The sequence below is a fragment of the Hippocampus bargibanti genome, linkage group LG17 (genome assembly GCF_051943395.1).
Source record: "Hippocampus bargibanti isolate YZ-2025 linkage group LG17, ASM5194339v1, whole genome shotgun sequence".
In the NCBI taxonomy this organism is placed as follows: domain Eukaryota; kingdom Metazoa; phylum Chordata; class Actinopteri; order Syngnathiformes; family Syngnathidae; genus Hippocampus; species Hippocampus bargibanti.
The window spans coordinates 16,923,531-16,948,269 of NC_142750.1; the positions used below are offsets into that span (position 1 = coordinate 16,923,531).

A 24,739-nucleotide genomic window follows, 5' to 3' on the forward strand; every position below is an offset into this window, starting at 1 on the left:
CCGGTTCACGACGTCTCGAGTCGGGGTCAGCAGCGCCCCATCCTCACTGTACACAGTGTTAGTGGTGCACTGCTTTCCCCTCCTGGGGCGCCGGGTGGTGGAAATGAATTTCCTCGAAGCGGCCCGGAAGTCGGCTTCCATGGCCTCACCGTACCCCTCCCATGCTAGTGTTTTTGCCTCGGCGACCACCGAGGCTGCATTCCGCTTGGCTAATCGATACTTGTCAGCTGTCTCAGGGGTCCCACAGGCTATATAGACCCGGTAGGACTCCTTCAGCTTTACGGCATCCCTTACTACTAGTGTTCACCAGCGAGTACGGCGGTTGCCGCCACGACAGGCAACAACCACCTTACGGCCACAACTCTGATTTGCCACCTCAGCAAGGTAGGTACAGAACATGGTCCATTCAGACTCAATGTCCCCCACTTCCCCCGGGACATGTGCCAAGTTCTGCCGGAGGTGGGAGTTGAAACTCCTTCTGACAGGGGATTCCTCCAAACGTTCCCAACAAACCCTCACAACACAGTTGAGTCTTCCAGGTCGGACTGACATCTTCCCCCACCAACGGAGCCTACTCACCACCACATGGTGATCAGTTGACAGCTCCGCCCCTCTCTTCACTCGAGTGTCCAAAACATGAGGCCGCAAATCCGATGATACAACTATAAAGTCAATCATCGAACTGTGACTAAGGGTATCCTCGTGCCACATGCACATATGTATACCCTTATGTTTGAATAAAGTGTTTGTTATAGACAATCCGTGTCGAGTACAGAAGTCCAATAATAAAACATCACTCCTGTTCTGATTGGGGGGGGGGGGGCGTTCCTTCCAATCACGCCCCTCCAGGTCTCACTGTCATTGCCCACATGAGCATTGAAATCGCCCAGCAGGACAAGGGAGTCCCCACGGGGAGTGCTCTCCAGCCCACCCCCCCCCAGGTCTCCAAAAAGGATGGGTACACTGAACTGCTGTTTGGTGCATATGCACAGACAACAGTCAGAACCCGTCCCCCCAACCGAAGGCGGAGGGAAGCAACCCTTTGGTCTACCGGTGAATCCCAACGTACAGGCGGCGAGCCAGGGGGCAATAAGTATGCTGACACCTGCTCTACGCCTCTCACCGTGGGCAACTCCATAGTGGAAGAGAGTCCAACCCCTTTCGAGAGGGCTGGTACCGGAACCCAGGCTGTGTGTGGAGGCAAGCCTAATTATGTCTAGTCTGAACTTTTCAACCTCGTGCAACAGCTCGGGCTCCTTCCCTGTAAGAGAGGTGACATTCTACGTCCCAAGAGCTAGCTTCTGCAGTCGAGGGTCGGACCGCCAGGGTCCCTGCCTTTGGCTGCCGCCCAGCTCGCAATGCAATCGACCCCTCTGGCCCCTCCCATGGGTGGTGAGCCCTTGAGAGTGTCCTCTTCGGGCCGAGCCCGACCGGGCCCCATGGGTGTAGGCCCGGCCACCAGGCGCTCGCCAACGAGCCCCATCTCCAGGCCTGGCTCCAGAAAGGTGACGCGCGTCCGGGCAAGGGAAAACCAAACCCATTTGTGTTTTTCTTCATATGGGGTCTTCTGAGTCGTACTTTGTCTTTCGCGTATCTAAAAAATCTAAAAATCTAAAGTAGGGGAAGAGGCAACAGTCTTATCTGCGAGGGGTCACCAATTCACAGGCAAGTGAACAGAATCTGTTGCCAGTGTTCAAGAGCAAACAAAGGACTGCTAAAAACACACATTAATATGGCAATAAGCAGATACATAGGAAAGGGGGGTATGCGGAAAAAAAAAGGAAAGAGGGGTATGCGAGAATTATGGCAGCTCTCCATCCCATTCAAAATGTGATTGCCCAGCTTACGAGGCAAAATGTCATGCTTGCGGGCGCAAGGGAAGGACATTATCAGAGCGTATACAAGTATAAATCTGCGCATGAACTTACACAAGATGAAGAGGACGAGGTTGAGAAGGCGATCCTCCTTGACAATGTTGCCACAGACTGAGACCCGTGCATGATCAAAATCGACATGAATCAGCGCGATACTGGTGCCGATGTCACCATTAAGCTCCACAAAGTTTTCAAGAGAATATATGGAAACAATCTCTGTAAACTCAAAAGGGAAACAAAACGACTCATGGGACCAGGGCGGTGCCCTCTTGATATCGTGGGTGTTCTAGGGCTGCTGCTGAGAAAAGGTGAAAAGGAGGAGATGGAGGATGTTTACATCACTTGTCATGTTCATACTGCCTTTCTGGGGAGATCTGTGAGCTGCGGGCTAGGGCTCGTTGCACGCACCCTATCTTTTGGATGCACTAATTTTTGCCTTAAAGTGTTTATTTGTTTGAAATAAGTAGGAATTTTGTGTTGCCAAAGGACTCTTGTCTCTTGTCACCTCTGACTTTGACCCTTAACAATTGTTTAAGCTGAGAGTAAAGCCTGCCTCCTGGCTTTTCTCCAAAGTAGCATGCAGACGGGCAATCAGGCCAGTCTTAGACCCCATAATCGGGCAGGACAATAGAAGTAATCAGTCAGGACAATAGAGGTAATCAGTTTAGCCTCAGTGAATATTCCTCTGCTTCCCCCAAACTGAGCGCCTCTTGGATGAGAAGCAAATCATCCGACACCTTCAGAGAAGTACAGATGATGGCTGATGCAACCTTTTCATCGATGGACCACTCCTGTATGACTGAGAGCTTACACAGACCTACAAAGCAGAGATATGCTCAAGTGGAGAAGAAGGCTCTGGGTCTGACCTGGGCCTGCAAGAGGTTTCGTAACTTTCTCATCGGGAGAATTTCTTGATGGAGACAGAACACAAGCCTCTCCGGAGTCTCCTGGGGTCCCAAGCCGTGGATCCATTACCTCCGCGGATACACCGCTTCGGAAAGTGACTCATGCGCTATTCTTTCTCCATCTCTCACGTCCTAGGAAAATTCCTATGAACACTTGACACACTGTCTCGGGGTCCCGTGGAGAAGGAGGACACACCAGCTGACAAAGAATTGCTCAAAGATATGAAGATCTCCGTTAACATGGTGATGGAGAACCTACCGGCAACAACCAAATATCTTGAAAGGCTGAGAGAGCAGCTGCAGATGGACAACATGTGTGTGTGCACATGTTGCGCAGTTGTGCACAGAAGGCTGGCTCAAACACGACCCCAATGGACCGGTACTCAGGCTGTAGAGGCATTCCATACAGTCCATGACGGAATACAACTGAAGGGACAGACACTTGTCATACTTTCAACCATGAGAAAAAATGTTGTCACTAAACTGCATGGTCACCAAAGTGTGGTAAAGTGTGGAGAGTGAGCGAGGCAGCCGGGATGGTAGCCTGGATTAAGCCAACGACTGAACGAGCTTGTTCTCAACTACCGAACATGCTGCTAGGAGAGACGAAACCACAGAGAGCCAATGATTCTATCACTGTACCCATGGGAGAAGCTAGGAGCAGATTTCTCCGTGCTCGGAAACAAGACTTACTTGCTGGTTGTAGACTACATGTCGAAATATGTGGAAATAGTTCCGTTGGCCTCCACAAAATCGAACGAGGTAATCCGCCACCTTAAATCGATCTATGCACACCATGGGATCAGAATCAGAATCAGAATCATCTTTATTGACAAGTATGTAGAACATACAAGGAATTTGTTTCCGGTAGAACACGCTGCACTAGTATCGTCGTCAAAAAAAAAAACTGCTAAGTGGCACTATACAGTTCCATTTTGGCTACTGTTGAAATAGTTCAAAGAGTTCAAAGAGTTAATGGCTTGGGGGAAGAAGCTGTTGTTTGATTCCAGACGTTCTGGTTTTGGATAGAAGCCCCCAGTTTTTCGAAACGGTCTTTTCATCATTCGCGGAGTCCTATGAGTTCCGCCACATGACAAGTAGCACGCAATACTCTTAAGGCAATGCCGAGGCAGAACGTGCAGTTCAGATGGTCAAAAGCCTCTTGAAAAAAGCAGATGACCCCTATCTGGCCTTACTCACTTACAGGGCTACCCCTCTCGAAAACGTGTTCAGTTCAGTTTAGCATTAGCTATTCGTTCTGAGCATGGACTCAACTCAGGACAGGGTGTGTGGATTAAGGAACAAGGGGCGGAAGGAGCCGTCATCAAATGACATTCTTCTCCACGATCATATCTGGTGGAGGGACCCCATGGGAGCATCAAACAAAACCGGCGTTATCTCATCCCAATGAGGTTCTCATCTGAGCAGAGGGGTTTTGATGCAGCGGAACAGTACTCGGAAGGCAATCCAGAAAGTCCATCAGCAGGACCACTACAGCAGAATCTTCCAGACACACCACCTACTCCTACTACCGAGACTAGGTTTGGGAGAGGCGTGGTGAAACCAACCAGGTTGGACTTATAAATGATTTCCTTCCTCCTCTTTCCCTTCCTCCTCCCACATTCAGGCTCTGCTTATGTCATGGTATGCAAGGTGGTGATGGTGGTGGGTCCCCAAAAAAAGGCCATGAGGGAGCAACAGGGTGTTTTTGACAAATTGTATTAAAATAAAGTCAGCAGGAACAAAATCTCAAACATCAAAGTCATCAGAAGTATAAAGTATCAAAGAAAACCACGAGTAAAAATCTGCCAAAACACATACAATGCGAGCCTATGAGTCCTTTTAACTGCCACTGATTGGAACGACCAACACCTGTGCAGCCTATCCGTTGGTCGTCAACCAGAATGTGACAGTCTGCCACTGATTGGAACGACCACAGGTTGGTCGCCAACCAGATCGTGACAGCTTATACTGTTATTAAAATAATAATAATAATAATAATAATAATAATAATGAATATTGGGATGTGTAGTACATGCTGTTCTGTTTTCCTATACAATGTTCAGCCCGTTACAGAGCATAGAGACGATCAGTTACATTACAATTCAATACAATACATATTGATTGACATAAGATGGCCACTCGAGTTATTCTTTTTAGAGTGGATTGTCTCAAAAAAGAGCAACATTTGTTTTTCCTATGCGATTCTTTGATACAGTCTTAGACATGAGCAGACCTTTCAACCACGAGCCAGAATAAGCTTCAAGGTCTGTTGAATCATTGGTAGTCTATCCAATGATTCTACAACATGTGGTGGAATCATTTACAATAAGATTACAGAGTAGGTGGGTAATGACATCAGCACGGAGCGTCAAGAACCAGACGAGAGTGTGACTTAGTGCAACGATACGCATACACAAATAAAAGTTGCCCACATTTACACAACAGCTGGACTCACATGTGCCTCATTTGATAACATGGCACCTGTCTCTGTGGATTCTCTCATCAGTCATCCTCTGAAACGTTTGATACTGCACAATTTCTTTTCATGTATTGTTCATTACCGTCAGCTGTGTTTGGTATTAGGTGATGGTCAGATACAAAACATTGGAATAGCATTCACAAGAAAAGGTGTAAGCCCCTGAGGTGATTTTTATCACCATAAATGATAAACATAGCATCTTTGAGCCAGTATTTTTTTCCACTCTGTATTCTAAGCCTGTTGCTACACTTGCATCATTTTTAGGATTGCAGGTGACTATAGACAAAATTTCATTTTAAATTCTGTCTACAGTCACATTTATATCAGACAGGACTGTATCCCACATTCATTTTATCAATTTTCTTAAAAAAATCATCTGAATGATAAACATAAAAAATGAATGACGAACACGTCTTAAGGACAACCGACACTATTTTTCTGTTTCCTAACTGACATCACAAAAAACATTTTATAGCATCTAAAATAGCCAAAACACGCAGTCTGATATTTTTAGTCAAATGCAAAACACTAATAAAAATGACTTAAAGTGTGCTAAAACTGCAAAGAAATTGAGCTGCGAATTGGGCATTTTCAGAAAGTCCCGCCCCCAGTTCGTGACGTCACGGCAAGACAAGCCGTCTTGCCGTCTTGTCTTGTTCAAGAATCAAAACAATGGCCCAGAATTGCAGCTCGAGACGTGTGACGTGCGACGGAGGAGGACACTCCTGAGTGCTTCCTTTCATTAGGACTGCTGAATACTAAATGATCCCTGAATGACAAAGAATACATCTGAGCAACTGCAAGATAACTTCTAATCGTCTCTGCTTGATCTGCGATCCCTGATCAGCCAGATAAGATCTACAATGACTAAAAGAAAAGGCAGGGCTACAGACGCTAACACCAAAGCTAACGTCAGCCCTGTATCCCTTAATTCTGCTACTACATGATGTGAAAATAATGCTTCATTGCCTCCTGTATGTCGTCCAAAAGAAAGTCACGCCATGATTGTTGCTAATATGCATGATTACCTGGGGGGTTATCCTACTGTGGCTTCCAATGTGGTGGGAGATTCATTCCCTCCGCTTCCACTCTCTCCAGTGGCTACCTCTACCACAGCTTACTCCCCTACCTCACCAGCAGCCAAAACAGCTCGCAATACCCGAGGTCCAGTCCCCCCCAGACCCCATGGCAATTCTGCTCGCTGAATTTGAGTCTTTGCGGCAACTAATGAACAAAAGAGCTGATGCCCTAGAGCAGGAGTGCTCACACTTTTTCAGCATACGAGCTACTTATAAAAACAACCAAGTCAAAATGACCTACCCACGACATAAATGCAAAACATAATTATTTTCAAATGTTTTAAGGATTCTTTGTATGTACAATGTATGTTGATGTACCTTGCATAACTGAATAAGCCAATATTGCACAACACACATAATAACTACATATACATAACATAATAAATAACTATTAACATTTTTTGTAACTACCTGAGTTTACTTTGATGACTTGCAACGAATTGAATCAGCCAGGGATGCATAGTCCGTACAGTAGCTGCTGGCAGCCAGCCTCAAGCATATTTCCAAATGTTCATCATTCATGGTAGAACGGTATTTGGACTTAATGATCTTCATGTCGGAAAAGGCTGACTCACATAAATAAGTGGAGCCGAATAATGCAGTCAAGGAGGTAGCACATTTCCTCAAGTTGGGGTACTTTTCTTGTGTGAGTAAGTTACAGAACTGTCCAAGTCTCTGAACAAGGAGTCAGCTGCTTCAACGAATGCTTCTTTTACCATCTCTCCGTCTTGGAAGGACTTATTGTTTTTAACGATGGCGTGATTCACTTGGAACAATGCTTCGGTGGCGGCTTTGGCTTTTGAAGTATGTTGAGTGAAAAATGACTGCTGTCCGGACAACTGGGATTTTAGTTCGTCCACCGTTCTCTTTCTCAGCTGACTTTTCGGCGGGAAGTCAGTGTCGTATTTTCCATGAACAGTCCAAAAATGCCGCTCCACATTTTCCCATTCCGTATGAAAGTAATATGTTTTGCCCCCTTACTTGATCCAGGTTTCTCACTCATTTTGATCACCATATGTTTTAGCAAGGGCTTAAAATCTGAGGTAATTCGCTGACTAGCTTGTAAATTTTGCTGCGTTTAGCGCCGTTGTTTACGCATGCACGGCGACCTAAAGGTTAAAATTCAGTTGTCATCTGAATGGTTGCCCTTTAGTCAATCAAGTGACGGGATGTTTGATAGGCTGACAAATGTTTTTTTTTACTGTCACGCTGCGATCGACCAGTACTACCTCCGCGATCGACCGGTAGATCGCGATCGACGTAATGAGCACCCCTTTCCTGGAGGCTATGATTAAGATGAACTCCGTGACTATTGCAAAAGTACAAGCAGAGAGTACACAAAATACAAAACAAATAAATGGCTTGAAAGTTTCTCTGGACCAGATGCATGCAGAAACAGTTGCAATAAAGGATAGATTGGGAAAACTGGAGTCTCACCCCGCAGTTTAAACAAAGACATGATAAACCGCATTTCCAAGTGGGAGACCTATCATCGACGTTGGAATCTTATCCTCCATGGATTGGAAGAAAACATCCAGCAGAATATCCGTTAGGAGACCATACAAGTACTTCAGGGTGTGCTGCCTGAGGCCAAGGACAAGATCCCTGGTGTGGTGGACACCATCCATCGCCTCGGCCCGAGACGCCCAAACAGGTCCAGCAGTCGCCCTATAATGATCCAGTTTGCCTTCAGGATCCACAAAGAAGCCATCTGGGCAGCAGCGAAAGCGGGTAACTCCTTCCTCCAGGCTAAAGGTCTTCGGCTGTCCCTTGACTTCCCACCAGAGATACGTGAGAGGAGGCGTCTGCTGTGGACCCAAGTGGACAAGGCCCGAAAGAAACATAAGCAGGCCAATTTTGTGGGAGGCCGTGCCTTTATGGATGGGGTTGAGATCTTCCCTCCCTGATATTTAGGAGGTTCTGACTGACTTAACCTCTAAGTATTCTCCAATACCTGTAAATAATTTTGATTTACCAGGCTGTTAAGCTGATAGTATCAAAAGAATAAAAAAATAATAAAAAAATAAAGCAGTTGCTCTCAAAATGGAAATTGAATATTCTACATGTTATAATACCCATCCTACATTATGGGCTTATTATGTTTAAATGTAGATCTACTTTTGGTTATTCAGCAGTCCTTAGTCTCTATTTCTTTTTCAATAGAGACTGTGCTTCACCAAACGTTTGGTGTTAGCACTTTGTTTTTGAAGTGATCCCGTGGATTGCTTTTTGTTTTTTCTATATTTAGTTCTTATTAAAAAAAAAGCATTTTCTTTTATTTTTTACTTTTCCTAGCTTAATTTTTCACATCTTCTATCTTCCTTGTCTATTTCTTACTGTTCTCATCCCTATGTCCCTTTCCCTTCTCTCTCTCAATGCCAGGGGTTTAAGGAACACCTTTAAACGCAAAGCTGTATTTTTGTTTCTCAGAAAATTTAGGTGTGATTTCTTGTTTTTGCAAGAAGCTCATAGTACAACAAATGACGTCAGTCTGTGGAAAAGTCAATGGGGAAGAGATTTATGGGGAGCACACAGGTCAGAAAAAGCAGCCGGAGTCACAGTTCTAAAAGAAAATTTCTCTGGGGAAATTATTGGTCATGACAGTGACCCGGAAGGTCACTATATCATACTTATGTTGTCAATCTCTGATAAAGATATTATCATGATTAATATACAGTAAAGTCTCGTTATATCGATATTCAAGGGAGTCCGAAAAAATATCGATATAACCGGGACTATCGATATATCCGACCCTGTTTGCATGTAATTTTCTCTGTGCGTGCATAGAAATAGTATCGATATAACCGGGACTATCGATATATCCGATATCGATATAACGAGACTTTACTGTATATGGGAACAATTCACATCCTAAGAATGTATTATTGTTAGAAGAAATTTATAAAAAAGTTCAGTACTGGTTAAACAAATATCCAACTGCCTATTTAATTCTGGGTGGTGATTTTAATGTAGTTATGAATAACAAACTAGATCAACTTCCACCACCAAGCCAAGCAGTCTCTAATCTATACCTCATCACCTTCATGGAGAAATACAACTTATGTGATGTTTTCAGAGAAAAGTTTCTGATAGAGTGTTTTTATACACATCCGTAAACATCCTGTGTTATTTCATGTTTAGTTTAGTACATCATATGATATTTCATGTTTAGTTTAGTCTATATGGATGTATGTAGCGTATTAGTTAATTTGTTGCATATAGTTTGGTGTAACTAGAGATGTTAGACTAACTAGAGATGTTAGTCTAGTTAGTCTAATGTTCTCCCAACCACCTGTCCCATAGCTGTTTGGATGACAGATCGCTGCTGTGTGAGTTAAACTAGGTTGAAGGGGCGGGCTTTGTGCTCTTGGCTTCCCGATCCGACGAGAGATGTTCTTCTATTGTTTTATTAGAATAAAGCAGTCTTTTCTGTTCTGTTTCTGTTCTGTTCTGTCCCCGCTGGTATTTCATCATAAAACTCAATTGAACTCCAAACCAGAAGAGAAACAGGAATTAGATTCCAACAGTTTCCCTCTCTAAAATCATATACAGTAAAGTCTCGTTATATCGATATCGGATATATCGATAGTCCCGGTTATATCGATACTATTTCCATGCACGCACGGAGAAAATTACATGCAAACAGGGTCGGATATATCGATAGTCCCGGTTATATCGATATTTTTTCGGACTCCCTTGAATATCGATATAACGAGACTTTACTGTACTTGGCACTCTAAAGACCTTTCAAAACAATATAGACTGGATTACTGGTTGATATCTAAAACAATCTCTGCGGAACTTGTTGAAATAGACGACCACTGTCTGATCATAAAATAATCACACTTAAGGTAACCTTGACACCAGTTATGAATATTCCTAAGGCTTTATGTTGTATGTTGATGAGGTAAAGGAAAATATAAACAGGTTAATAAAGTCACATTGGGACACAGCCCTTCTTCAAAACTCCTTCAACCCCGAGTGGAAACTTCTGAAGTACGAAATCGGTAAATACATGATGAAATATAGCAGCAACTTAGCGAAACACAGAAGAGCGGAAGAGGACGACTAGTGTGCCTCCATCCTTGCACACCGAATTAGAAAATCCTTACCGCATATAATTAGTGAAACACAGTCAGGCTTCTTGAGTAAAAGACACATTGCCAATAATGTTCGTCTTGTATTGGATATACTTGATTATCAGGAACTTATTAACCACAATAGTTTTATTTAATTTCTCAATTTTTACAAAGCTTTTGACACTTTGGAACACCATTTTATTTTTCAATCACTTAAGTTTGGTTTACGTCTCTGTAAGCTCTCAGTCGTACAGGAGTGGTCCATCGATGAGAAGGTTTCTTTAGCCGCCATCTGTACAAATTTGAAGGTTTGGGACGTTCGCCTCCTATCCAAGAGGCTTCGTCAGCGAACTAAAGTTTGATTGGACGTATCGGCCCTATTTATATATCCCTAATGTCCAGACATGACATCTATGATAGGTCCCTACTCTCAGGTTGGAAGGAGCAGAGGACCACTCCCTGTGGCCCCACTGATTGTTCCTACCTTCCTGACTCACGATTGTCGTCAAATGAGTGGTTGCTAGCTTTTAGGCAGGGCCATTGAGTGGGCTGCTAGCTTTTAGGCAACCACTCATTTGACGACAATGAGGTTAAAATCTTAGCGAAAGAACATAGATGGTTTGAAAGGGGGGTAAAAGAAGCGATTCTTATAAAACAACAAAATCCTTCATTAAACCGGTCTGGTGGGGTGAGGTTCAATTTGGATCGTTCATACAATAGCCTGCTTAGGCAAAACAGGTTAGGCAACAGTCGTAATGCTGATGAGGTGATACCGGTGGGAGTGGGGCAAATCGGCCAGTCGTTAGTCAGGAATGTAGGAACAATCAGTGGGGCCACAGGGAGTGGTCTTCTGCTCCCCCCAACCTGAGAGTAGGGACCTATCATAGCTGTGTCCGGCGCCGCCATGTCTGGACATTAGGGATATAAATAGGGCTGATACGACCAGTCCGACTTAATTCGCTGACGAAGCCTCTTGGATAGGAGGCGAAACGTCCGTAACCTTCAAATTTTTACAGATGACGGCTGAAGAAACCTTCTCATCGACAAACAAAGTACCGCAAAATGCATTGTGTGCCGCTTTCTCGGTAAGGGGCGTTCCCTCCGTGACGTGAGGAATCGTCACCAACTCAAAAACAAGACTTCCTGATTATTCAGCACAAGTCTTAAAACGTAAAATATAGCTACAGAGAGACCTTGGCTTACGAACTTAATTGGTTCCCAGACAGAGTGTGTAAGGCGAAAAGTGTCTCCCAAAAAAAAAATCCCATATGAAACCATTAAAATGAGAATAAGCCTCAAATTTACACACAACACATCTTATTCTATGTATAATACATGTCCTATTGTATTGTAATGAAAGAAATACATTGCACTGTATAATAAAATCACTTTATTTACATTTATGATGGTCAGTGATGGCTTCATGGAATGGTGTTGGAGGTCAGAGGGAATTGCTGTTTGGAAAGAGAGTCACATTCCAGAAGGACTGTAATTGAGGAAATGAACTGTACTGTAAAATAAAGTTGTTTTATTTACCTTTGTGATGGTCATTAATGGCTTGATGGAATGGCGTTGAAGGTCGGCGGTCAGAGGGAATTGCTCTTTGGAAAGAGAGGCACATTACATTAGGACTGTAATTAAAGAAATAAACTGTACGATAAAAGAAAGTTTTATTTACCTTTGTGATGGTCGTTGATGGCTTATGGAAGGAGAGTCGCCTTCCATAAGGACTGTTGGTAACTCAACCTCTGGTATGGCTTCTCTTCTTTGCTTCTTTGGAGACTCCTCATCATTTTTGCTGATTAAAAACCTCTTCATTGACACCTGTTGCTTTCTGACTTGTAAGGTCTTACAAAGCTGAGGCATCACATTTTCGTTCATCATGTTGATGATTCTCATAGCCGCAGTCTTTTCTGGATGGAACTGTTCGATAAAAGCCTGCACATCATTCCACTTTGACAACATTGCCTTGATGAGCTGATGCTGCAGCCATCTCCTCCTCCTCGCCCTCAGATATTCTTGAACCATCTGTTGCTGGCTTTAAAATCTTCAATAAGCGCCGAACTTCCAGGTTGCCGCATGGCGATATCGGCGTGAATTAGCCGTGCTTTCTCTCATATAATTGCTTTGCTCACGCTGTCGCTAGATAACTGCTTTTCGTTAATCCAAATTAACAGACGTTTTTCAACTTCTTCGATTGCCCTTGCTTTGACAGCACGTAAACACCTTTTGCAATAGACGCACCATTGATGGCTTCTCTGTTGCGGAGAATGGTAGCAATGGTTGACTTAGCCGTACTGGGCCATTAAATCACAGAAACGCACACCTCGTTCGTGTTTTTCAATTATCTCCTTCTCCTCCACGGTGATTTTGTTTTGTGTCTTCTTTGGCTGAACACAAGCCAGTGGTGCGGTCTTTTTCGGTCCCATAATAGCAAAATTATCTGCAAATAGCTCCTCGGAGGCGATCAACGTGTTAATTCAGATAGAGGGGGTGTGGAAAGGTGCGCCGGCTGGAGCCCTGTTCGGTCGTGTGCTTCCGCCGACGATCCGAAGATCACTCCGCCAGATCCGAAGATCACTCCGCCAGCCATGGTGGGTGTGTATCGCGAAAAGTAGTGCATATTTAAAGGTTTAATTTTCATAAATTTGACATTCGTAAACCGAAAAGTTCGTAAGGCAAGGTGCTCGTAAGTCGAGGAATCTTTGTAAAATACGCTCAGTGGACGTCATTTGAAGTGATTTTACAAATTATGGACACAACTTGTCTGGAGGCGTCGGTTGTCCTTTAAGTCTTTTTTCCCCACTGTTGTCGCTACATAGCAATGATGATGTCCTAAAAGGCAAAACTCACAGATGGCAAATGGACAAAAATGGTATTCATAAAATGTTGATTTGAAAGATATACTCATGTAATCAGAAATAAATCCAGAACAACATTTCAATCCACATCCTCTGCAATTTTTGTTCACACAGTTCACCAGTGGAGACAGTTTTATTTTACGCTATAACTACCCTTCACAACCTTCTGTTACACCAAGAGGGAGCCAAGATGGCAGTGCGTCTTGCTGATGGTCTACAGAGGATGGTGCCCTTACTCAAAAAGAGCAACCCCAAGTTCCTTGCAATCACCACAGACTGTCTACAGCTCTTGTCTTACGCCAACCAAGAGAGCAAGGTAAATATGTTTAGATGTGGATGTTCAACTTGAGGGAGTAGTTTCTTTTCAGCCATCAGCAATTACCCACCTTGTGCTTAATGGATTTCATAGCTAATAATACTTGCCAATGGGGGCCCAGAGGGTCTGGTGTTCATCATGAGGAACTACAACTATGAGAAGCTTCTGTGGACCACCAGTCGTGTACTCAAAGTTCTGTCTGTGTGTCCCAGCAACAAACCCGCCATAGTAGAAGCTGGTACAAATAAAGAACTTAACAATAATGTCCAATGGCAGTTGATGAAGGCAGTTTGATGTCAATTTATCTGTCCACAGGAGGTATGCAAGCTTTGGGTCAGCATCTCACGGGGTTGAGTCAGCGTCTGATTCAGAACTGTCTATGGACGCTTCGAAACCTGTCAGATGCTGCAACTAAACAAGTATGTATGAATCAACGTCTTTGCTTTCAAATACCCCATCTAACACAATTGTGTTAATCCTACTCACACTTGTCCGTAGACACCAACATTGAAGTTAGTGTTACCAACACAAATATAAACATATATATATATATATATATATAAAATCCTCGTCTCACCCACCATGGGTGGTGTCTGTCCCCATTTCAGCTCGGGTCCTCTACCAGAGGCCAGGAAGCTTGAGGGTTCTGCGCAGTATCCGTGCTGTTCCCAGCACTGCGCTTTTCTGGACCGAGATATCCGATGTTGTTCCCGGGATCTGTTGCAACCACTCGTCGAGTTTGGGGGTCACTGCCCCGAGTGCTCCGACCACCACAGGCACGACTGTCACCTTTACCTTCCAGGCTCTCTCCAGCTCCTCTCTGAGCCCTTGGTATTTCTCGATTTTCTCATGTTCCTTCTTTCTGATGTTCCCATCACTCGGGACCGCTACATCCACGACAACGGCTTTCCTTTCCCCTTTATCTATGACCACGATATCTGGTTGGTTGGCCATTACCATCTTGTCAGTCTGTATCTGGAAGTCCCACAGGATTTTTGCTCGGTCATTCTCCACCACCTTGGGAGGTGTTTCCCATTTTGACCTTGGGGTTTCCAGTCCATACTCCGCACAGATGTTTCGGTAGACTATGCCAGCCACCTGGTTATGGCGCTCCATGTAGGCTTTCCCTGCCAGCATCTTACACCCTGCAGTTACGTGTTGGATTGTCTCAGGTGCCTCTTTGCACAACCTACACCTTGGGTCTTGTCTGGTGTGGTATATCCCTGCCTCTATGGCTCTGGTGTTCAGGGCCTGCTCTTGGGCAGCCAGGATGAGTGCCTCTGTGCTGTCCTTTAGGCCAGCCCTCTCTAGCCACTGATAGGACTTCTTGAGATCAGCCACTTCTGCTATGGTTCGGTGGTACATCCCGTGTAGGGGCTTTTCCTCCCATGATTGTCCCTCTTCCAGCACCTCATCCTCTGTTCCCCATTGACAGAGACATTCTCTGAGTACATCATCCGTTGGAGCCATCTCTTTGATGTATTCATGGAGCTTGGATGTTTCATCCTGGACAGTGGCTCTCACACTCACTAGTCCCCGGCCTCCTTCCTTACGGCTTGTGTACAGCCTCAGGGTGCTGGACTTGGGATGGAACCCTCCGTGCATGGTGAGGAGTTTTCGGGTCTTAACATCCGTGGTCTGAATCTCTTCCTTTGGCCACCTTATTATTCCTGCAGGGTATCTGATCACTGGCAGGGCATAGCTGTTTATTGCCCGGGTCTGGTTCTTGCCATTGAGCTGGCTTCTGAGGACTTGCCTCACCCGCTGGAGGTATTTGGTCGTAGCCGCTTTCCTTGTTGCTAATTCGAGGTTGCCATTGGCCTGTGGTATACCGATGTACTTGTAGCTGTTTTCAATGTCTGCTATTGTTCCTTCAGTGAGTGAGACCCCTTCAGTGTGAACTACCTTGCCCCTCTTAGTCACCATCCGACTACATTTCTCCAGCCCGAATGACATTCCGATATCACTGCTGTAGATCCTGGTTGTGTGGATCAGGGAGTCTATGTCCCTTTCGCTCTTAGCATTCAGCTTGATGTCATCCATGTAGAGGAGGTGACTGATCGTAGCTCCATTTCTGAGGCGGTATCCATAGCCTGTTTTGGCGATTATCTGGCTGAGGGGGTTCAGTCCTATGCAGAACAGCAGTGGGGAGAGTGCATCACCTTGATATATGCCACATTTGATGGACACTTGCGTTAGTGGCTTGCCATTGGCTTCAAGTGTGGTTTTCCACATCCTCATCGAGTTTGCAACGAAGGCTCTGAGGGTCCTGTTGACCTTATACAACTCCAAGCATTCAGTGATCCATGTGTGTGGCATCGAGTCATATGCTTTCTTGTAATCAATCCAGGCTGTGCACAGGTTGGTATGTCGGGACCTGCAGTCTTGAGCGACTGTTCTGTCAACCAGCAGCTGATGTTTGGTACCTCTAGTATCTCTACTAATGCCTTTCTGTGCTTTGCTCATGTATTGATCCATGTGTCCACTTATCTTAGCAGCAATGATGCCTGACATGAGCTTCCATGTTGTGGAGAGACAGGTTATTGGCCGATAGTTGGAAGGAACTGCACCCTTTGAGGAATCCTTCATGATCAGGATTGTTCGCCCTTCGGTTAGCCATCCTGGGTGAGTTCCATCCATCAGCAGCTGGTTCATTTGTGCTGCTAGGCGCTCGTGGAGAGCTGTGAGTTTCTTTAGCCAGTAGGTGTGGACCATATCCGGGCCTGGTGCCGTCCAGTTTTTCATACCTGAGACTCTTCCTTGTATATCTGCCGCTGTGATGGTAACTGGGTTCTGTTCAGGGAGGTTGCTGTGCTCCTCTTTCAGAGTCACCAGCCATTGTGCACTGCTGTTATGTGCGACCTCCTTCTCCCATATGCCTTTCCAGTATCTTTCAGTTTCCAGCCTTGGAGGGTCTGCTCTGCTGTTAGAACCCTGCCACTGAGCGTACACTTTCGCAGGTTGTGTTGCGAACAGCCTGTTTATTCTTCTGGCCTCATTCTCTTTCGTGTACCTCTTTAGGCGACTGGACAAGGCCTGGAGCCTTTGTTTGGCAGTTTCGAGTGCTTCAGGTATGGTTATCTGCATGTACCTCTTGGGTATTGGCCTTTTATTCACACCTCTCTGGGTCTCCGTCAATTGACTCACATCTTTCCGAGCCGCCTTGATCTTGGCCTCCAACCGTCTTTTCCATGGTGGGTAATGAATCTCGTGGCTCTCATGGTTGCTCTTGTAGCCAAGCATGTCTAGGATCACTGATGCTGAGGTGTATATCAGCTCATTGGTTTCCGTGATCGTTCCGGTCGGGATCGTTCTCAGTGCTGCATTCACAGTTTCCATGAGACTTTCAGGTGGTACTTCACATAGCCGTTGTAATCGGTGCCTTCGTTGCCCAGTTTTCATTCTTGCCATGATCTTATCTCTCAGGTCATTTGCTGCCTCGCTCAGCATTTCATTTATTGGGGCTGGCTTCCCAATCTCATTATTCATTGGGGCTTGCCTCCCAATCTCTGGTTGAACCTCTTCCTGTGATGTGGCTGCCTGGGGCCCTTCACCTCGGAATTTGTGTTGTACCTCATCAATCTCAAGTTGTAATAGCAATTGCCGTTTGTGGATATTGGAACACTGAGCTACTAGTTGTTTCGTGGTCAACCGCGACTGTGGGTTTCGAAGTAACCATTCAGCCCCCATTCTCCGCATGTAACCCCTCTGACTAGGGTTGCTTGAGTAGTAGCATTCCAACAGAGCCTTTGAAACAGCCGCTGATCTATTCAAGGGCATCCATGTGCTTATGTAGTTGGGGAGAAGTCTACTCTGCATGATCAAATTATCATGCGAGTTGGTGAGTAAGCTACCCCATGCCTGAGAACGCTCAGAGGTGCAGCACACCCCCAAACACGGTAGACTTGACTTGCCCTGATACAAAAATGAAGCTATTTCATTTTTTACGCCAAGTGCATGTGTAGAAATCAGTTGTGCCCTTTGTCTTGTGCTAACTGAGCCTGCTGTAATGATGTGTTTTATGTGGAATGTTGGTGAATCCTCAAATCAGGAAACACAAAACATTTTTTGGTAGACGACTATGGGTGACAGGCTCCTATTTTCCTGGTAAAAAGGGAAGCTACATGTACACGTCACAGTTTTCTCAGACATTTTAGCTTGTTAAATTATTTAAATAGATTTTACGTGAAACTTGTTCGAAAATTTATTTCACCTAATAATCACCTAATCAATGCTTTGTGATTATCAATAATGTTGGCAAATAATTCCAATAGTTGTTCAGTTCATGACATGCAATAACAAGCTACTTTCTTTCTTTCTTTCTTTCTTTCTTTCTTTCTTTCTTTCTTTCTTTCTTTCTTTCTTTCTTTCTTTCTTTCTTTCTCTCTCTCTCTCTCTCTCTCTCTCTCTCTCTCTCTCTCTCTCTCTCTCTCTCTCTCTCTCTCTCTCTCTCTCTCTCACTCACTCTCTCTCTCTTTCTCTCTCTTTCTCTCACTCTCTAGGAAGGTTTAGATGGCCTGTTGCAGATATTAGTCACTCAGCTGGGTTCAGATGATGTCAATATGCTGACCTGCGCCACAGGCATATTGTCCAACCTCACATGTAACAACTCACGTAACAAGGTAAGCCATGTAAATTGAAATACTTTGTCCAGATAGAGTATGTGTGGAGGAGGGGGGGTCATTTGGTAATTATCCCATGACTGTAAAGTTTCCTTGAGTGTTTTGTAAGGCGCTTAGAATTTAAATGTATTATTATTATTTCAATTCGAAATACACCCCTATAGGCATACACCATATCATATCTTTAGAGATGTGATGCACATTCTTTTAACTAATAAAATTAAATTTACATTCAGTTAATCAGGTAGTGTTATTTTGGTGTGTGTGTGTGTGTCCACTGAACTGATACTGAAAAGAGTCAAGTGTTTATTCAACAAGGCAGTAAATGCACAGTGCTTACATTACAAGACTTACTTTGCTTTTCAATTCAACATACAATAAAACCTCAACTGAGGAACGCTTTAGCTGAAAAACCCTTCGCCTCAAGAACATTAAATATATAGTCTCTTCTGACGAACTAGTTTTCGGCGAACGAACCAAACCACACGGTCGAACAGCGCCACGGTGGCTAACGTCCCAGTTCGTCACCCCCTTTCTTTGAGTGTGGACGTGGTTTGTGTTTGATCGACATTTTAGACCATAGCGAGTCTACTTTTGCTATATTATAGGACCGAAAAAGACCCCACCACAGGCTAGTGTTAAGCGTAAGAAAACATTAAAGAAAATTGTAATCGAGCAGAGGAGGAGAGCCGTGAAAAACACGAACGGGGTGTGCGTTTGTGTGACTAAGCCTCCCAGTACCAATACACTAAGTCTACCATTGCTACCATCCTTAAGAACAAGGAAGCTATTACGGGTGTGTGTGTGTGGCTAATGGTTTTTCTGTGTTGTCTAAGCAACAGTCTCAGGCAATAAAAGAGGTTGAAAAACCTCGGTTGATTTTGATTAACGAAAAGCACGGCAAGTTTTCAGCAATTATCTTATAACATGTTTTTTTTTATTTAGAAACTTGGATCAGAATTCCCTTTGAATTGTTGTCCATGTATATCTCTCACACACTTTAAGATCAAAATTCCAGATGAAATAACCTTATAAAATCAATTCCTCATATTGTGAGTTTTTATATTTTGCTATCATGATTCCTACACTGTTAAACACTTTAATGTATTTTTTAAAACTTTGCTTTACTTCAGGCTAGAGTCACTCAGTTTGGCGGTGTTGAGGCACTGATTCATGCTGTACTGCGTGCTGGTGAAAAAGAAGATATTGCAGAGCCGGCGGTTTGCGCTTTGCGTCACCTCACCTCCCGCCACCATGATGCAGAGTTGGCCCAGAATGCTGTACGGCTGTATTATGGTGTCCCTGCTGTGGTCAAGCTGCTGGGCCAAACACACTACTGGCCTGTTATAAAGGTTAGAAAATGACCACGCACTACTGTTTTTTGTAGATATGAAACCAAATAAAATGGAAATACATGACAGTATAATAAAGTAATAGTCTGCAAGGTGACTTTGCACTGAGGCAGATGTAATGACATGCATACAAACAGCTATTGAGCTTGAGAAGTAGCCAGAGACAAGTGAAAAAAATCATAACACACATTTCCCATTATACTTTGACAGCATTGTAAACACGCTGGGCCCCTGGAGAGATATACACTTTGAGTGCATCAAGGATTCCTAATTTTATTTTCAAGGATGAGATGAAAAGTGGTGCTAAGGGGGTTACATGACAGCGTCACCATTTTGGTTATTTTAACTTGACTGAAACAATGATGACATTCCTGGAGGTTCATCAAAATCCTGCGAATCTGACATACCATTAAGAGGGTGTTGTGAAAAAAAATATTATCATTGAATGAGAAAAATAAATACAAAAAAAAAAAATTAAAGCAACATTAAAAAAAAAGCCAAATGTACAAAATGAGGCCCAAACCACAGGGCCTGACTCGACTCAGCCCGAAGTGGCAACATGGGTCCTTCTTTCCTTGGGCTCATAACCCATGGAAGGACCTACAGAGGTTGGGGGCTTAGTGAGCTTGGGCTTTGGCCCAAGAAAGAATTGGATTGGATTGGATTGGATATGCCTTTATTAGTCTCACAGTGGAGAAATTTACATTTCACAGCAGCAAAGTGATGAAAGGAATGAAAGTAGAAAAACGAAATACATGAGCTGCTGGAAAGGCAGCCACTCTCGCGGCGCCGTCTTGAAGTCAAAAGAACAAAAAAAAACTAAATAACAAATAATATGACAGCATAGAGACAATATGACAAAACAAAGACACAGAGAGACATTCATTCTTCAGGACTTGCTGTACCCTCTTTGTGATGACATGAAACAGTTCTAGATGAAAGAGGAGAGGATCAAAGCGTCTTTCCACCAGTGGATCAGGGACATCATGGTGGAATGTGCATGTCAACTACAAGCTAAATGTTGAAAGCAAACACGCAGCTGTAGCATCCATTGACGAAAAGAGATTGTCTCACATCTCCTGTTCCACATAAATTTGCTTCAATTCCAAGCCGCAACAGTTCCACATACGCATCGGCGCTCTGCGCTGACGCTCCTTTCTTCTTATTGCGGGTTCCTCAAGCCATGCATCCATCCAGCCGCAGACCGTCCAACGGCACTGAACTTTCCGCTAAACAAAGCGGGGCTGTGAAGATGCTGCCCATTACAGGCGCAAAAAAGCACAATGGCCCCTTTGGTGTCCAGCGATGGCAGTCGAATGGCTCCGACATTCCTCCCATTCAAAAACAGTACTGGCATATTCATGCTGCGGAAAAGGCGCACCCGCTCAGCACAGTCTCCTCCTTGATGAATGTCGTGGTCAAAAATGCTGAAAAACAATCCGTATCCGTTCCACACGATGCACAACAACACAAAGTGACAAAAGAAAACACAAAACAAGACAAAAACAACCAAAAAAAGCAAGGCTCATGAGAGCACTTGCTGAGGCTGCCTACTCGGGCGCCATCTTGGACTTCTTTACCTTTACAAACCTTTACAATGCAATCCACGGCTAGAAAGGTTGCTATATAGAATGTCAACTCTGGCAGCAAATGAGCCTGAGCTGCTGTGCAAGGCAGTGAATATCCACCTTGGCTCCAATATCCACATTATCGGCTCTGGTGCCAGTTCTTTCGAGACAGGTTGGACTGTGTTCCACTCGGACTTGCCCACTATGAATGGCGCACACCAATGGACAATAGAGTAACGTCCCTGCGTTTTTCGTTGGATGACACTGATGCTTGACTGTTGTTTGCTGCATGTTTTTTTGCCTCTCGGGTGAAGAGATGAGCGGAGCTGTCATCTGATGACCACTTACTAGTGAATTAGTTCCAAGGGTGGGGAAAATTGCCGGTCCAACCTGGCAGCCCCAAAACGTATTGTAAAGTTTTGATTGGAGCGTCTGGAGAGTTGTGACGTAAGAAAGAGCTCTGGTGGAGCTTCAGTCATGTACGAGGAAAGGACGGGACCAAGTCTGAGTGGATGTTCCGTTTCTCAGTTGTTATGAAGCGGCCGATCAGAGTTGTAACCACTCAACAGAAAGATGTGTCTAGGCAGAGGGAAGTCTGGGTTTCCCTGCTAAAGCGGTTGACATCTCCAGGGTTGAATAAACAGGACAGGATCGATGGACAAATAGCTTAAAATGATGCCACAAAACACTGAAAAATCTTAACTTTATTCCACTCTTAGGCACAGTACAAAACATTTCTCTTCACTGGCAAGCCAATAAGCTTTTACTCCACTCTTAGGCACAGTACAAAACATTCCTCTTCACTGGCAAGCCAATAAGCTTTTACTGAACAGACCCGCGACTCATGTGAGGATACAAGGATTAGAAAATGACTCGATAAAAAAAAATAATGAGAAGGTCAAGAGCACATCTTAACAAGGGTTGCCAATAATTATTAGGGGAAGTGTATCTGTCACATGACTTGAGTTTATCTCAAAGAAAAAGTCAACTGAAACCTTTCATTCATTCATTCATCTTCCGGACCGCTTAATCCTCACAAGCTGTCTTCGGGCACTAGGGAGACACACCCTCAATTGGTTGTCAGCCAATCCCATGGCCTACAGAGAGAAACAGCCATTCACGTTCACACTCACACTTAGGGACAATTTGGAGTGTTCATTCAGTCTGCCATGCATGTTTTTGGAATGTGAGAGGAAACCATAGGACCTGGAAAAAACCCACGTGGCACATGGAAAACATGCAAACTCCACACAGGTAGGGCGGAGCGGGACTTGAACTCGCGACCTCTGCACTGTGAAGCTGACACCCTATCCACTCAACTACCGGGCCACCCTTCTCTTCAAACCTGTGAAAATTAATTAATTAAAATATGGCTTGGTGTTGTAATGAACCAAAATCATTACCCGCCTAAACGGTCTGTACGACAGTTTTGACATTTCTATCAACATTCTCTGCTCGCTTCTTCGTGTGTGTGTGTGTGTGTGTGTGTGTGTGTGTGTGTGCGTGTGTGTGTGTGTGTGCGTGTGCGTGTGTGTGCGTCTGTGTGTGTCTGTGTGCACGTGGGTGTGTGTGTGTGTGTATGTGTATGTGCGTGTGTGCATGTATGTGACTGTGTGTGTGCATGTGCATGTGCATGTTTCTGATCTGATTTGATTTATTCATCTGATTTGATTTATTCATCCAGGCTACTGTTGGCCTCATTCGGAACCTTGCGCTGTGCCCAGTTAATCAAGGACCTCTGAGAGATGCGGGGACAATCCCACGATTAGTAAATCTACTGTTAAAAGCTCACCAGGACACACAGAGGCATGCCTCCTCTTCCCAGCAGACATATCAGGTGTGAAGATCCTAAAAACATATACATATACACTCCACACTGTAAAATTCTGTCGTATATTAGATAACCATGTTCATTCGTTTTTGATGACTTCTCCTGTTTTGAATATTTTAATAGGATGGTGTCCGTATGGAGGAAATTGTGGAGGGCTGCACAGGAGCACTTCATATTCTGGCCAGGGATCCTATTAACCGAGGAGAGATTGCGAGCATGCAAACCATACCACTATTTGTGCAGGTACACTCTGATTCACTACTAAGGACAAAATAAAATTCATAATATCCAGATAAGTGTAAGGAAGTCAACTCCCAGCCTATCTTCCCCATGCTGCATGCGAGGGTGGTAATACTTTCTTTGTGATTCCTGGAATATAATAAGGATTGAATTTAACATTATTACAAAACCAGTGGAATTTCTTTAGATGACTCTGGATGTGACATGGTGTTGAAGGAAAATCAGCAAGGCGTTGGAAGGTGGCAACAAATAGACTGACTAAACAGTCACTGTATGTCAATCAGTTGAATCCAAATTTTATATTATCATACCATATAAATAATTTCTCCATGATGACTACATTTCTAAATGGATATGCGGGGTAAAAGGAAAAACTGAAGGAAACATTCAAAATGTAGTTGTCCAAAAATCAAAAACTCATTGGTAGTGGCAAATGTGTCTTTTGTGTGCCCAGCTGCTCTACTCTTATGTGGAGAATGTGAAACGAGTGGCTTCAGGAGTTTTGTGTGAGTTGGCGCTGGACAAACAGTCTGCGGAACTAATTGATGCAGAAGGCGCGTCGGCACCACTTATGGAATTACTTCACTCCAATAATGAAGGAATCGGTATGTCCTTTTTTTTACATAAATGAAACCGACTGAACTGATAGGCAGTCAATCGCGGACAAGCAACCATCGGCACTAACACACACATCGGGACATTTTAGAGTATAGGTGGGCAAGCAAAGGCCTGCAACTTCAATACAGTTAAAGTTGCAGGCTCCCCTGGGTGGTGAGACCATGAAAAGGGGGACCCAGGTTGCCTCTTCGAGCTGATGACAGATTGGTGTAGGCCCAGCCACCGGGCGCTTGTCAACGAGCCCTATCTTCAGCTCCAGAGAGGGACTTCAGTGACCGGGCAAAGGAAACTGGGTTCCAATTATATTGTTTGTCGAATGGGGCTTTTTGAGCCGTGCTTTGTCTGGTCCCTCACCTAGTACTCGTTTGCAAACTTCTTGGAGTTTTGCAAATTCTAGTGAGAAAAATGTGAAGTCTTGCAATCATTCAGTTCTCAGTGGATTTTTTTTCAACGAGGTTAGCTTAACTTTCCATTGGAGCTAATCCAACTGATATATCTCCACAGCCACCTACGCTGCAGCAGTGCTATTTCGAATATCAGAGGACAAAAGCTCAGACTACAGGAAAAGAGTGTCAGTGGAGCTCACACACTCACTGTTCAAACATGACCCTGCTGCCTGGGAAATGGTGAGAATTTTTATCAAACATTATTTCAAGCAAACGTTATTTCAAAAGTATTTATGTGTTTAAAAGTATGGAATTCATTTGCCTACGCCTTTTGTCGTAATGAAGCATCATTTGAAAATCTATTAAACCAGTGTGTCAGAGCAAGCTTTGTATTAATTTAAATTGTCGAAATAATGCCATGGAATTTACTCAAAATTTCATCAGAAGTCTAGCTATATTTATAAATGTCAGCAAAATAGTGAAGTAAATTCTTTCTATTTTTCCTCCAACTGGTCCTGAAATGTGA

At 44.1% G+C, this 24,739-nt stretch overlaps 1 protein-coding gene across 9 annotated transcripts in view; it reads left to right on the top strand.

Annotated features, from left to right (window-relative positions):
- The window catches only part of LOC148886001 (junction plakoglobin a-like), a 146,669-nt gene that overhangs the window by 100,606 nt on the left and 21,324 nt on the right, over window positions 1–24,739 (top strand). For all 9 annotated transcript variants that reach the window (XM_089018451.1, XM_089018450.1, XM_089018447.1 and 6 more), the window contains 9 exons: window positions 13,395–13,596; window positions 13,690–13,834; window positions 13,912–14,015; window positions 18,099–18,218; window positions 19,352–19,570; window positions 22,823–22,975; window positions 23,093–23,212; window positions 23,664–23,814; window positions 24,332–24,453. In XM_089018451.1, the coding sequence (XP_088874577.1) occupies window positions 13,395–13,596; window positions 13,690–13,834; window positions 13,912–14,015; window positions 18,099–18,218; window positions 19,352–19,570; window positions 22,823–22,975; window positions 23,093–23,212; window positions 23,664–23,814; window positions 24,332–24,453 (1,336 nt within the window). The remainder of the gene's footprint in view (window positions 1–13,394; window positions 13,597–13,689; window positions 13,835–13,911; window positions 14,016–18,098; window positions 18,219–19,351; window positions 19,571–22,822; window positions 22,976–23,092; window positions 23,213–23,663; window positions 23,815–24,331; window positions 24,454–24,739) is intronic.